The 12,636-nt window shown below is 37.2% G+C and overlaps 1 protein-coding gene across 3 annotated transcripts in view; it reads left to right on the forward strand.

Moving 5' to 3' along the window:
* LRP1B (LDL receptor related protein 1B) overlaps nt 1-12,636 on the forward strand; it is a 760,762-nt gene that overhangs the window by 514,568 nt on the left and 233,558 nt on the right. For all 3 annotated transcript variants that reach the window (XM_075430359.1, XM_075430360.1, XM_075430361.1), the window contains 4 exons: nt 2,123-2,320; nt 3,970-4,174; nt 6,857-7,021; nt 8,081-8,325. In XM_075430359.1, coding sequence (XP_075286474.1) covers nt 2,123-2,320; nt 3,970-4,174; nt 6,857-7,021; nt 8,081-8,325 — 813 coding nt within the window. The remainder of the gene's footprint in view (nt 1-2,122; nt 2,321-3,969; nt 4,175-6,856; nt 7,022-8,080; nt 8,326-12,636) is intronic.

Below are 12,636 nucleotides of genomic sequence, written 5' to 3' on the forward strand. Positions count from 1 at the left end.
GGGAGTCAGGCAGTAATAGTTAAAATTCTAGACTACTTCAATCATCCAGGCTATGGTGACTGATTGCTACGTCACGTAAAGCAGAGTGGTGGCTGGTCCCTGGCTCACAACTCACCAGCCAGGCAATAATTACTGCTATCCATTTGGCTGTATGTAAATAGCCTTATCATAGAGGAACCTGTGTAAAACTGGTTTCTCTCTGCTTTCTAAATTGTTTTCAGAGAATTTTTGCACTGTGATGCAGTGCCTCTTGTTTGTCACAATATCAATCATTCTTTTGTTTTATGTAGTATCACATCTGTGACTTGGCTGTATATCAGCTGCAATAACCAAGGATCTGAATTTACATCTTTGCATTGTTATGGGAAGGGTAAGAAGTGGGGGGGAGCAGCATGTGACCTGTTTATTTAAACCAAAATGTCCAAATAAACAAAATGATGTTACTTTGCACCTATTTTCTTACCCATTTCTCATTCTTGGTTTGCATTCTTAAGTATTGTACCTTCAGTTTGTCAAGGTCCAATTGAATTCTAATCCTTTTCATCAGTGTACTTGATACTTTGCACTGCAGGTTATATAGCTCAAGCTAGATTTCCTTTGAATTAAAAAAAAATCCATCAAACATAGCACAAATTTATTAGGTTTCTTTTTCCAGTGTGGTGTTAAGTACAGAGAAACAAAAAAAAGCTACTGGTGTTTTCTTTTGCACTGGAGTTGCCTAAAAAGCAGTACATCAGTAGAACGCGGTCTCCTACATAACAGCTGCCAAGTTATCAGAAATTGGGAAGTGCCATTAGAGTGTTTCTCAGGTTCAGATAACTGGTACTTGTGAAATAGCTGCTAATGTTAGTGATCCTGTTCTTCATTAAATTATTTAACTGCTGCAGAACTGTGAAAAATTGCCTTTGCAGAAAGTCATTCACAACTTTAACAAATAGGAGGATTATTTGGAAAGTCCAAGCCAGATTGTGAACAAGTACTTCAAGAGTGAAAACATAGCTCTACTGTGGTACCTGCTTAGCTTAAAACATCACAGATAATGTAATTTGTGTATGCAGTGGTCATCAATAGAAGAACATGAGATTAATCTTTTCAAAAGAGGTATATAAGCATCTTTTTCTTCGGTAATAATTTGTGCAACCTTTTCTTTGAACATCTTAGAAGAAAATGCAATATTATCTATGGCTAAGAAGTGCCAATAATCTGTTTTATGTAGAATGGATATTTAATTGTATGGAAAACAGAAAGAACTAAAAAAAAAAAAAAAAAGCAAGCTACTTTCCCATGAGAAAGGATAGTCCTGAAAGACTTCTTCATTAAAGTGGATATACCAAGTGGATTCAACAGTTTACAGAATCCAATTTTTGTCTTGCTTGTTTTTTTTATTAGCTACTTGTTTGCCAAACTTTTCCTAATCTAAATTATGTAAGAACTATAATAAAAAATCAATTTTATAGTTGACCTATGTAGAGAGCATTTACAGATATTTCAAATGACAGGCACAAATAATCTAGCATTAGTTGAATAACAAAGGAAGAAGAACTTTAGTGGTAGTTGGATTTCTGATGGGGTATATCAATAAGCATAAAAAAATGTTAATTTTCTTGCTTGGCAGTTTGAGGTGAGTTTTTTTCTTTAAGTACTTCAGTTGAAGACACAAGGTACATTATATGTATTCAGAAGGCACATTATGTAAATTTTAGTAAATTATTTCAGCTAACTGGCATTTGAAACAATGTATAATTTAATGGATTAATTTTTCTGAAATTTATGAGATGAGAAAACAGAATTTAATTTTGATAATGTGCAACTTTTTAAAACTCTAATTATAGACTCCTTGCGGTAAAGCTACAAAACACAGTTCAATAGTTGAGTTTGATATTTCCGAATTCAATGTTTAATATCTCTAGTTGTGATCAAAGATAATGCTCGAAGGGAGAAGTGAGAAGTCTGTGGGACTAAAAATGTATTTGAAAGACTCCTTACCAGAAGATGAATTGTTTTAATTATCTGTTTCTCCTGATAAAGTATTCTGTTGGTTTTATTCCATTTGTCATTTATATCAATATGCAACAGTTTCTTCTTCATTATTCTTTTGAACTGTATAATCTTCTGCTTCCAGATCCATTTGAGGCTTTCATAATTTTTTCTATTCGACATGAGATCAGAAAAATTGATCTTCACAAGCGTGACTACAGCCTCTTAGTTCCTGGTTTAAGAAATACAATAGCACTTGATTTTCATTTCAGTCAGAGTTTACTCTACTGGACAGATGTGGTAGAGGACAAAATTTACAGAGGCAAGCTCTCTGATACTGGAGGTATGAATTTTAATCTCTAATTTCTTAACAGTAAGAACAACTGCAGTTACGGGCTGTTAGACTTGATCAATTGTAACTCAGCTACTATTCACAGGAACAGAATTTATGATGATATTCTGCCTTTAAAAAGGTGTATTTCTAGATTGTACTTGATGTAGAGCTAGAAAAAGTCTTTTTGTTATAAAAGTTTCCTTTTCCTATAGGCAATAGGAGGAAGAATATGGCAAATGCAAAGGGCTGATGTTTTTTTCCTGATCCATTGAGTGCGGTACTGATTTTTTCATTTTTTGTAATTTACCTTCACCTTACTAAAGAAGTACAACAATTTAGCAGACTTCTGATAAATTGTCTGCTCTAGCTAGCTGAAAGATTTTCCTTCATAATTTTATAGCATTCAGAAAGACTTGTTCTTTGCCCTAGTGACATAATTATGGCCTATAACTCAGTATAATCTCATAATATATACAAAAGTGTTTCTATAGAATGTTAGTTGTTGAAGTGTATATCCAGGGGCTTTCATTCCTGCATGAGTTTAAGTTCATGTGTGCATTCTATGCTTCTATTTGTGCCTGTGTTCTCCAACACGTTTGGTTTCTGGGTTTGGGGTTTTTTCTTCTCCTTAGTTGGTGTTTGTGGGTATTTTTATATCCACAGATGCAGACTGGGGAAGAAATCTCCTACACTGCTAAGTATGTAAAGACAGCTAAAGACTTGCTACTTTTCATTAATGGTTGTGGTGTTTGTATGAAACCAGTAAGGTAGTCTGTTGTCATCACGCTGTATTATAATCACACTGTACCGAAACCCAAATGACTTTTGTGTTGTATTTAAAATATACACATATATATATATACACACACACACACACACATATATATATACTCCCCCAGTCTTGCAGCTGCCAAGAACTGACTTGCACCTACAAAAAGCCCTGTGCCTTCCTGGGAGTTGGGAGGGCTAACAGAGTGCTTCTGCAGTTGCCACTTGTGTGAAAGATTTTGAGACCCTCCAAAGCAAGTATTTGGTAGGGAAGAGCTGTTTGTAGGCAGTGACAGTATGGGTTGTGCGTGTGAATTTTGTGGAACAAAGTAAGGCTATTTATTGCAGAGCTTCTCAAAATGTATAGTCCAAACAGGGTTCTCCCTGCCATTTCTGTCTTCATCACAGTCTTTCAGTTTTCTGTTTTTCTGGTAAAGAAAGAACTGAAATTAGTTTTATCTAGTATGTCTAGTCACAGGGAGGTGAAGCGTGAGCATGTCCTTCACAGATGCTGCAAGAGATCCCTGGTAACAGGGCACATTTGTGTCTCCTGTGTTACTCTGCATGTCATCTCTGACCTTTACTGAAAGTTTCAGAGCAGTACTTACTAAAGCATCAGAGAACTAAAGATTTGTGTTCCTGTGGAATGACATTTAGTTGTGTACTGCCAAAAGTGTGCTTATTTACAGCAGTTCTATTGCATTTGTAAAGAAAAAAGTGTCGCATGGAACGAAGTATTATTATCCGGCAGATTAATCAAGAGTTCACTCCAAGAGCATATGATAGACTTGTATCTCCATGTTCGCTTTATCAGACTTTATATCTGTTCTTTAAGATTCTCTCTCTCTTTTTTTTTTCCTTTTCTCTTTCCCCCCCTTACTTTTGTTCAGGTGTTAGTGCCATTGAGGTAGTAGTACAACATGGCCTGGCCACGCCTGAAGGTCTTACTGTAGATTGGATTGCAGGAAACATCTACTGGATAGACAGCAATTTGGACCAAATTGAAGTAGCAAAACTAGATGGCACGTTGAGGACAACGTTAATAGCAGGAGCTATGGAACATCCAAGGGCTATTGCTTTGGATCCCAGATATGGGTAATTAAAAATAGATTACTTTTTTGTGCTGCAGAGTATTTTAAAGATAGATGTTTAAATGTGAGATTATTTGATTTTCTTCTTTGCTGGGAGTTATAGTTCCTGACCTATCTTTAAGAGTTCTTGAAAATGTATTTTGAGTGAAATACAATCCATTATCAATGTGTTTTGCCCCATAAGAAAAGGTGAGTTGGGAGACACGGGGGTCTCTTTATTGGCAAATTACTTCCTTTGCTATATGATTGTTTCATTTAATTTTTAGTGTGGATGATAGTAACTGGAGGCTTTGGTCTAACCTTCCTGTGTGGTTAATGGGCAGATTTAGGTATTGCCAAGGCGATTTATCTGACTTAGAGACTGATTTTTTTGATGAGACTATAAAAGTATAGCTTAGATGTTACTGGAGGACTAGAAGATGAGTGAGGTAAATCTCACCTTTGATGTTTGGTTCTCAAATCTTTAAAATGGAGATAATGCTTGCCAACTTCTGTTGGTGTTTTTTTGTACCTGTTGATAAAAGGTATTCTATAAACTGGTATATTTTTAATCATAAGCAACTGAGTGTAGTAGATTCAGCCTACTACCATAAATATGTATTTTAATTAATGCCTGTCATAATTAAATGTTTCTAATAAATATTAAAAAGGCTTCATACTATCAAACAAAATATTAATTAAAACATGCCAAAATTGTGGTTTTTAGAAAAGTATGCTTAAATTAAAACTTTGCCTAGTCCCTCTGGGACGAAGAATTCTGAATTAGGAAGTACATGCTTTAATGAGTAAGGACCCTGCCCTCTCAATTCAGGTGCTAGAAAGCTTGTTTACAGAGTGCATCACTTATCTATAGAGGTCTTTAAAAAGAGGGTATCTTGTTGGCAGAAGAATTGGCAAGCAGATCATAGAATAAAATCATAGAAAGTTTTGGGTCGGAAGGAACCCCTAGACGTCATCTAGTCCAAACCCCCGCAGCGAACAGGGACACCGCTAACTAGATCAGGTTGCTCAGAGCCCTGTCCAACCTGGTCTTGAATGTTTCCAGGGATGAGGCCTCCACTACCTCTCTGGGCAACCCGTTCCAGATAAGTTGTTCAAATTAAATGGTTGGGGGGGGGGATCAAATCACCACTTCCTGAAACTGAAGGCGTAATCTGCCTTTTGAAAAGCTAGAAGGAATTGTGTGCTACGTTTTGTTAGAAGTAAGGAAAGAATGAAATTATTTAACACAGATGAGAACAGCTCTTCAGTCTTTTCACAAATAAATATGAATAAAGAAACAGTGGTGATTCGAAGTAGATGTTCATGTTAGGATTGCACAAACCCCGTATCCCGCTACCGTAGCTCCGTGCCTGTGATTCCAACGTGCAGTGAGGCTGAGCCTGTGTTCCCAGTGCACCCACACACAGATGCACGTATGCGACATACGTAAATGTATATACACGTACACATGACTGGCCATATGACAAACAGCACCAGAGGTCTCATCCTGTTAACCGCTATGGCTATTAAGGATGAAGGTCTTTTAGTGGGAAATATATGTGGATTCCTCCAGGAGCTGGGTTTAGACACTGAATCTGCTGGTGCTGACCCCAGGATTGCGGGGCTGCCTGGCTGCTGGCTCCGGGACGTATCAGCCCCCGCAGCTGCACCCACACGTGCCGATGGTGCAGACCACATCGCACATGCTGCTGTGGCTCCTACCCGGCAGCTGGCCCTGCGTCCTCGCTGTCCCCAGCTGCCACGCACATGCCTGTGAGCATCTCTCAGTCTCACTGCCCGGCAGCCTGGCCTCCCAGTCCCGCTGTGAGGAAAGGCCTTACTAGCATGTAAGGACTCAAGCTGTCTGATGTTACTTGATGAAAATTTTTTACAGTCTGACTCCCTGCAATTAGCTCTTTACAACTATTTAGAAGTTCTCATAGCAAAGGTATTCTTTTCCTTTATCAAATGAAAAAAGTGTTGTATGTTGGTGAAAACTTTGTAAGCTAAGAAAAAAATATATTTTTAGCCTTTTGGTGACACTGCTTCTGTTACTTAAGAAACTTCTTTGGTCATACAGGTGAAAGCTCTCCTTATTGGAAAAAAAAATCAGAGATAGTGCATAATTGAGAAAGCCTACCATACAACACTTCAGTTTTCTTAGCAAGACTTACCTGTGTAAAATTCGTTAGGTACATACCAAAATCTAAGGGTCTTCGCTGGAACACTCTTAATAATAAATGGAACTCTCTAGTTCACCAGGTTCCTTAATCCCTGCTACCTCAAATCACCTTTCTCCCCTCCCCATCCTCCTCATCTGTGGATTGCTTTCAAAGGCTCTCTTTTTATTTTTTTTTAATGAGCTGTGTTTCCAATTATAGAAGAAAGATGAGACAAGCTGTTACTTGCATTAATGGACATGAAAAGGGCACACTATTGAATGTCTAGTTTTTAAAAAAACTTCTTCAGTTTCATGGTTACTCTAACACAAATAATGAAATTATTACTTAATCCTCCATGTTATCCTATTGCTTCAAGGAATTTTTATAGTTGCCTAAATGCATCTAAGTTTATTCCTTCCATTTTAAACATGTGAATGTTTGGACTTTTTTTCCCAATTGTTGTCTTACTGGACCATTTGAAATTATTCTGCATGCTTTAGTATTTTCTTATATCTCTTTTCCTTTCATTTTCCTATCACCAGAATTCTGTTTTGGACAGACTGGGATGCAAATTTTCCTCGCATTGAATCTGCTTCCATGAGCGGAGCAGAAAGAAAGATCATATATAAGGATATGGATACTGGAGCCTGGCCTAATGGCCTTACTGTAGATCACTTTGAAAAAAGAATAGTATGGACAGATGCCAGGTAAAGTGACAACAGTATTCTTATTATCTGTTTATAAAAACTCGTTCTTGAATAGAAAAATAAGAACTGCATTGTAAGTGGAATGTAGATGTGTACATTATGCATGTAGAGAGTCTGGACAAGGTCCTCTACAGCCTACTGTAGGTGACCCTGCTTTGGCAGGAGGGTTGGACTAGATGACCCACAGAGGTCCCTTCCAACCCTGAACATTCTGTGATTCTGTGATTCTGAGTCTTCTGTGCAAACATACAGCATGTACATGTCCTTAATTGTATTACTGTTAGACATAATTTCTTCATGGTCTGTATCAGACCTTAATGGCTGTCACCAGGCTTCTTGGGGACCTCCTCCCACACACCCTGCCTGCAGTCCCAGGACCCTGTTCCAGCACAGCTCCAGAGCACCAGCCTCCAGCCCACCCGCGGCACTGACCTCCAGACCCCAGCCCAAAGCGGCCTTCAGGCCTGACCCTGACTCATCACCACAGGGTCTTCTGCTGATGTGGACTCAGGGTTGATGCTGGCCTGCCTTGCTTGCCTCGCCCGGGGCAGTGGGATGTGGCCCTGGACAGTGCAGCCTCTGCCTTGCCGGCCATAGTGTCACCCATGGCTCCTGGCTCCCTGTGCGTTAGAGAGCAAGGGACTGTTAGTCCTCCCGGACATTTACACATGGAAGACCCAAGCTATTTCACTGCTTTTTCTGTAAGTTCATTGAATCATAGAATCTTTAAGGCTGGAAAGACCTCTAAGATTATCAAGTCCAACTGTTAACCCAACACCACCATGCCTGCCATTGGAATGGAAACTGATTTTCCTGCTGTATTTTCACAGTGTGGAGGTAAATTTGACTTTTAAAAACAGTACACGAGCAACCCAGTATTTCATATCCCTAGTTAAATAATGTGAACTAAATCAACTCTGCAGTTAATGATTACACTGTAAACATTCTTTCTTCTTACCAGGAAGAGTAATATTTTCATGCATTTTGCACCTATGTCATAATGGTTGTGTGATTTTGATTTTATTTGCATGTAATCTTAAATTTGGGGTTATCTTGTAGATCGGATGCCATTTATTCTGCCTTATATGATGGAACCGGCATGATAGAGATTATACGAGGTCATGAATATCTTTCTCATCCTTTTGCTGTTTCTTTGTATGGGAGTGAAGTATATTGGACAGACTGGCGAACCAATACACTTGCAAAAGCTAATAAATGGACTGGCCAAAATGTCAGTGTAATACAAAAAACAAGTGCTCAGCCATTTGATCTTCAGATATATCATCCAAGTCGTCAACCACAAGGTAACTATTTACAGGATTATTAATTATTATTCCAGTGGGAGGGGGAGGGGGAATTCATATACAGATATTTGTATAAAAAATGAATACGCCTTTAACCTACAGTTCTTAATCGAATGTCATACTCAGCACTAGTGTTCCTTGGGTGGTAATAGAATCTTTATTCGAACCAGAAGCTTCATGGGATCAGTGTCTGTAAATACTGCCCATTTGGACTCTTGTTCTTGATCTGTTTCAAATATAGCATAGAACTACATTTTTTTAAAAGGCTTCCAACTTATTTGGTTAACTGGAACAACTAGTCTGACAAAAGTAAACACAACAATGTTAGCTATCTGTCTTTTGCTTCTTTACGGAGAAGGGTGCACTTTTTTGTGAAATAAACTGTGTATATAATTGTTAGTTGTAAATACTCACTTTGTGCTGTAATTTGCCTTAATTTACTTGTTCACTTGCCTATGTCTATTTGCTTCTCAGTCTTCTTGTTCACTCTTAGGACTGAATAATTTAGATTCCACCACTGCACACTGCTATTTTTCTACCTAAATAGCCCCAATTGGGTGTTGTCCATAAACTGACGCTTTTCCAAAGCATATCATATTCACTTGAGAGCTTTTATTTTAAAATAACATTTACAATTTTCAATTTCAAATCAACACAGTATGTCTTTCATGGGAGAGTGAACTTAACGTGCCGGAGGCATGAGTTTGGAGGTTAAAACTTCAAGAAGCATCAAAACTTACTTTTGATGTGGATACCAATCTAAACTTAAAAGCAGTTACAGTATATGCATTAATTAAATAATAGGAAATACTTCAATTATTTCTTGATACTTTTTTTGTAACTTTAATTTCCCATTTTCATCTGTATAAAGCATACCTCTTCATGTGTATGTATTTCCATTTCAATTCTATACCAGCTTTTATAGTATAACATCAACTTATACCAGAACACTGCTGTACAATTATGGTAAGTGCATAGGCTTTGTGATTAGATAGATAGTCCAACAGCAGTTGTGTATTTACTGATCTTCAGCTACTGTAACTTAAGAGAAAACTTGAAAATGAAAACTGACCAGAATTTATCTATCTGGTTTAATGAAATATTCTTTTTAATTCCTAATGATGTTCCTATGATCTCAGCTGAAGCTTGAAATGATTTTTTCACTGAATATTGAATCTCTCCTTCAGATGGTAAATATTGAGTGAGGAAATTTAAGTTATTGACTTCATTGGTCGTACGTGTGAAGGTTCATGAGGACCAAGAAAGAAATCACCGAGTAGCCCATTAAGTTGCACATCTAGTATTTTTCTGGAGTATAACTGTATTTATTACTTCTCTGAGGATTATGAGGATTACAGATACAGGTATTTTATTTAACTGGTGTAAAACTATTTTCCACTCTATATTTTCTGGCTTCAGTTATGGCAATATATAGACTGTACCTAAGCATGTTGCTAATAACATAAGAAATAATTAAATACAAATCAATTGCAGAGGGACTTGGCACACTTCACTGTGGTTTCATCCTGATACCTACCTGTTGGTAGCACTATGTGCTACTGGTCCAAACACATCTTCCTGCCTTCCCTTGTACTTGCTTTTTTCCCCTACTGCTGTCCAGTTGAGGATAGGTGAATCCAAGATTCTTGGTACGGCGCTGACAATTGGCAGTATTCTTTCTAACAGCTATCTCCACTTTGACCATCATAAAAAAGAGAATTTTAATTGAGCTTTATATTTCCTCCTTCTCTGACTTCTCGAATGTTGACCGCTTCAAAGTCCCTGTATTCCTGACTTGGGAATTATAAATGTTAGTGGAAATAGTTGGAAAGTGTTGGTATGTAGCAATTTACTAGGAGTCCTTGGACTTCCGAGTCAGATGCTTAACTTCATTCAATGTGAAATAAAGAGGATGAGGTGGTTAGATGAGGTAGTAATGATATAATAGGATGCTGAGCAGAAGAAAATGGTTCTGATTAAACTTCGTCAGTTATTTTGTTGGAAGGATACTTGGAGATCAGTTCTCTCAGTGGATCCCTGTGTAAAATGAAATAAGTAAAGTGACATTTTTTGATATGTGTATAGCTACGTTGATATTAAAAATAAATTTAAAATTACAAAATCAAGTATAGGACAGGAAGACATTATTAGGATATTGCTGACAATTTCAAAACCCATTCTTGGAAGGAGATACATTAGGGTATTGATCAGAAAAAGAAGAGAGCTCAGAACCTCTCAATCACAGCTGAAATGACAGCTTTCTCAAGGTAGTCTAACTCTTCAGTATAGCTTTTCTATACTCATGTAGCAAATCTTTTATTAGTTATATCAGCTGTCAGAGGGAAGGATCAAGTCTCTGTAGGCTTTTTTATATTTTTATATCAATAACTCATGGTTTATTTGTAAACAACAAAACAGATCATCCGGAACAGAACAAGTCATCATTAATGAATGAGGTGCGTTGACCTCTTATTGATTACACATATATTTAAGTTTACTCCAGCAACTATTCTTCTGCAGTGGTCTTACTGTCTCATATTTCCCATGAGCTGCTTATTCTTCCCTAGTAACTTCACCATCGCTATTTCTCCATCGCCTGTCTTTGATCTTCTGTAGGTTATTTAGTGTAAATGGGCTTAACGATACAGATTACCTAGGGTAATAATAATACATGTGTTGTAGATACCACATCTGTAATAATGCGTAGTTAACATGTGAATATATACTTTACATACACATGTGTACATATATGTACTTCATATATACAAATGTAGATGTCATTTTTTCTCCTTGTTTTTACAGTTTTGAGTTCAACGTTGCATTCTGACGTGCTTCAGATACCGTCAGATGCATTTTCTATTAGTAAATTAAGTTTTGTTGTTATGGGACATATATGGGTCATATCTAGCTATGGCTATATAGCTGTCACTTCTAGCTGTAGAAGCCCTTGGGATGTGTCCTGCAAAATACCAATGCTGAAAAAAAATTGAATATGTGTTTTTATTGTAAGATATAACAAAAGACAGTGACTTAATTTGTATGTAAACATTGGAAAGTAAAAAAAAATGCCACTGGAGTGTAACCACCAATTAGTTATAAAATGTTCCATGATTTCTGGATAGATTTCAACTCTTCTGCTAAAAAGTTGATGGTAATAGAAACTACTTCAGAATTCAGATCACTTAAACTTGGGTTATTGACTTTTTAGAAATGATATTTTGTTTTTCTTCTCACCCAGAGCTTGTAGTGATCAGTAAGCTATCCAGACTTTTATGTTAGTAGGTTCTGAGCTATCTTTACATGAAAACATTAAATCCTGACAATTTTGTATGGCTTTGTGAATGACTTAGAACCCACTTCTGCATTAGTTATATGTAGAAGACCACGGATATAGCTCTAATGTAAATAAGTACCAGCAAGTAAAATTGTCCCTGCACACTAGTAGTCAGAAGGTTTGAAGAATGCTCTCTAATAGCGTGCGTTGAAAGGAGGAGAGCAATGAATACAACACACTGTTAGTTCTTGAGTCTAAGCGTGGTGACAACTGTGATAAGGACTCGCGGTGAACCACTCATCTACCCTGCAGTATGTGACACATACTGTCAGGATACATTTTTCTAATGGTTTTAGTTTAAAATAATAATGACTTTACATTAAAGAATGTTACTGTTTTCCAGGGGATGTCAAGTTCCTTGGGCTTTGTTACTTTTTGAAGTAAGCCTTTTACAAGAATTTTTTTTTTAGGCTAGGGTACTGTTCTACCAAAGCTGTCTGACTTCTGGACAAAAGAGTGCGTATGCCCAGGATCTTAATATATGGGTGGAGTAAATATGCATCTCTGTGCACCCTTTTCGAGTAATGGTTTTTGCTATTTTTTCTAATGAGTCACTTTGTGATCTTTGAGGATTTGAGGAACTGTGTTCTATATTTGGTGTTTTCATAGTAACAGTGGAGTCAGTTCCCATTAGCCATTTCTTGCTGTCAGAAAAAGCAACTATTTTCTGTTTGGACTGGGGCCAGACGATGTCTATAGAGAGAAGACTATAGCCTAGGGGAAAGATCAGTCAGCATTCCATGGTCACAGATACCTTGGCCTCAAGGCAAGGTTTAAGCTATAGAAGAGTTTTCAGCTGTTATTTGCCAGAATCAAGAAGTTCAAATATCAAGTTGTGTAACTGCAGCTTTTATTTTATGATGTAGAAAACACAGAGTATGATTTATGATTGGCCTATTGGGTTTGCTCTAAATTATTCTCTTTCAATGTAAGCAATTTCTTTCTACAAATCTCCAATACCTACCCGTATTGGAGCT

Source organism: Opisthocomus hoazin, chromosome 9 (genome assembly GCF_030867145.1).
Source record: "Opisthocomus hoazin isolate bOpiHoa1 chromosome 9, bOpiHoa1.hap1, whole genome shotgun sequence".
Taxonomy (NCBI): Eukaryota; Metazoa; Chordata; class Aves; order Opisthocomiformes; family Opisthocomidae; genus Opisthocomus; species Opisthocomus hoazin.